This window comes from Bison bison, unplaced genomic scaffold, assembly GCF_000754665.1.
Source record: "Bison bison bison isolate TAMUID 2011002044 unplaced genomic scaffold, Bison_UMD1.0 scf7180017864063, whole genome shotgun sequence".
In the NCBI taxonomy this organism is placed as follows: Eukaryota; Metazoa; Chordata; class Mammalia; order Artiodactyla; family Bovidae; genus Bison; species Bison bison.
The window spans coordinates 4,237,367-4,238,793 of record NW_011494635.1 but is presented as its reverse complement, the minus strand read 5'-3'; the positions used below and the strand labels follow the sequence as shown (position 1 = coordinate 4,238,793).

Here is a 1,427-nt window from a genome sequence, read left to right as displayed (position 1 = left end):
AAGACAATTATCCTAAAGGAAAGTTATGGTTTTGCTAATCTCAGGAACAGCTTGCGAGGGGGAGATTTGGGTCTTCTTTTAATAATGAAAAGTTAATGCGCAGCCTTTTGTAATTATCTTTATCGGAAGCCCCTCGCTTAATCCTGGGGTTTGCAGAAGACCCACCCGGGGACGCAGAATTTGCCGGGTTCAGCTCCAGCTCGGGATCCTTCCCGGCTCCGGCTCGGCTCGGCTCGAGCTCGGGCTCGGCTCGGGCTACGCTGGGGGGTGCGCGCAGAGACCCACCGGGCGCCCACGCTGCGTTGGGAGAGCTGCCGCACCCGCCGCTCGCCCTCTCAAGGGCTGCACAGAGAGGTTCGGCTTCCCAGATCCCGGGTTTGAGAAGGATGGACTCCGAGCGATTCGGGTTAGGTGGGCTGGGATTTTCCGAGTGGGAACCAGGAGAGGTTTACCCACGTGCTGCGTTCCGAGACAACTTTTACAAATAAGGGCGCTTCACGTGAAAATCAGGCTTTCTTCGAAAAATTATAAAATCTGACAATAATTTGCTAGCTTCTGTGTAGGGTGGGTCCCAGTAGACACGCCCTATTTTCCAACTTACCTTCCCCATTTAGGGCTCGCCAGATAATATACTGGTATATACTTATAATTTAAAAATTCACTGTTCATCTGAAATTTCGATTTCACTGGACCTCCTGTAATGCAATTTGCTAAACGTGGCTTCCTTGCCCTGGGCCGGGCCAGTCCGCTCAGGCCTGTCTCTACTTCTCCAGCTCCCGTGAATTTTGCGACCCCTGATAGTCCGGCCGCTAGACCGCTGGGGTGGGTTTGGCTAGAGGTGGAGTAGGCACGGATTAAATAAATGTTTTCCACTCCTTTCCCCTTGGGGATTTTCAGGGAAGGCCTTGGCTCAGGCGGTGGCTTTGGAGGGCTGGCGGGGTTCATATTGGTGGTAGTGGGGAGAGTGTGGCTGGGAACGGAGTCTTGGTCTTAATGGGCGACTGGATGCGGGGAGGGCGGCTCCGCGCTGGGCCTCCACCGGGGAATCCACCCGGAAGGGGAGACAAGACTCCGAAGGAATCTGGAACTTTCGGCGTTTAGAGGTTTAGGGAGGGGACGACTCCCGCCGAGAACCGGCGTGGGGTTGGTAGCGGGGATGACTGGAGAGGAGAGAGGGTGCTGATGGAGGGGACCGCAGCTGGGAGGGCGGCGACAGAAGGGAGGGGGGCAGGTGGCGTCCCCATGTCGCGGGGTCCCGGGCATGACGCGTCCGCGCCGCGCTGATTGGAGCCCTCCGGGCGCCCAATTGTATAAAGCGCTCTCAGAGCTGCGCCCCCTCCGCGAAAGTGACGGACCAGAGGGCCCAGCCTCGCTGCCAGAGAAGCCATGACCGGCAGAGACGCGCTTTCCGACGGGCGTGCCAGAAG

At 57.6% G+C, this 1,427-nt stretch overlaps 1 protein-coding gene across 1 annotated transcript in view; it reads left to right on the top strand.

The window, feature by feature from the left end:
- Positions 1-1,261: 1,261 nt before the first annotated feature.
- The window catches only part of VSX1 (visual system homeobox 1), a 7,973-nt gene continuing 7,807 nt past the window's right edge, over positions 1,262-1,427 (top strand). Inside the window, exon 1 of the mRNA XM_010836610.1 lies at positions 1,262-1,346. Within this exon, the coding sequence (XP_010834912.1) occupies positions 1,262-1,346 (85 nt within the window). The remainder of the gene's footprint in view (positions 1,347-1,427) is intronic.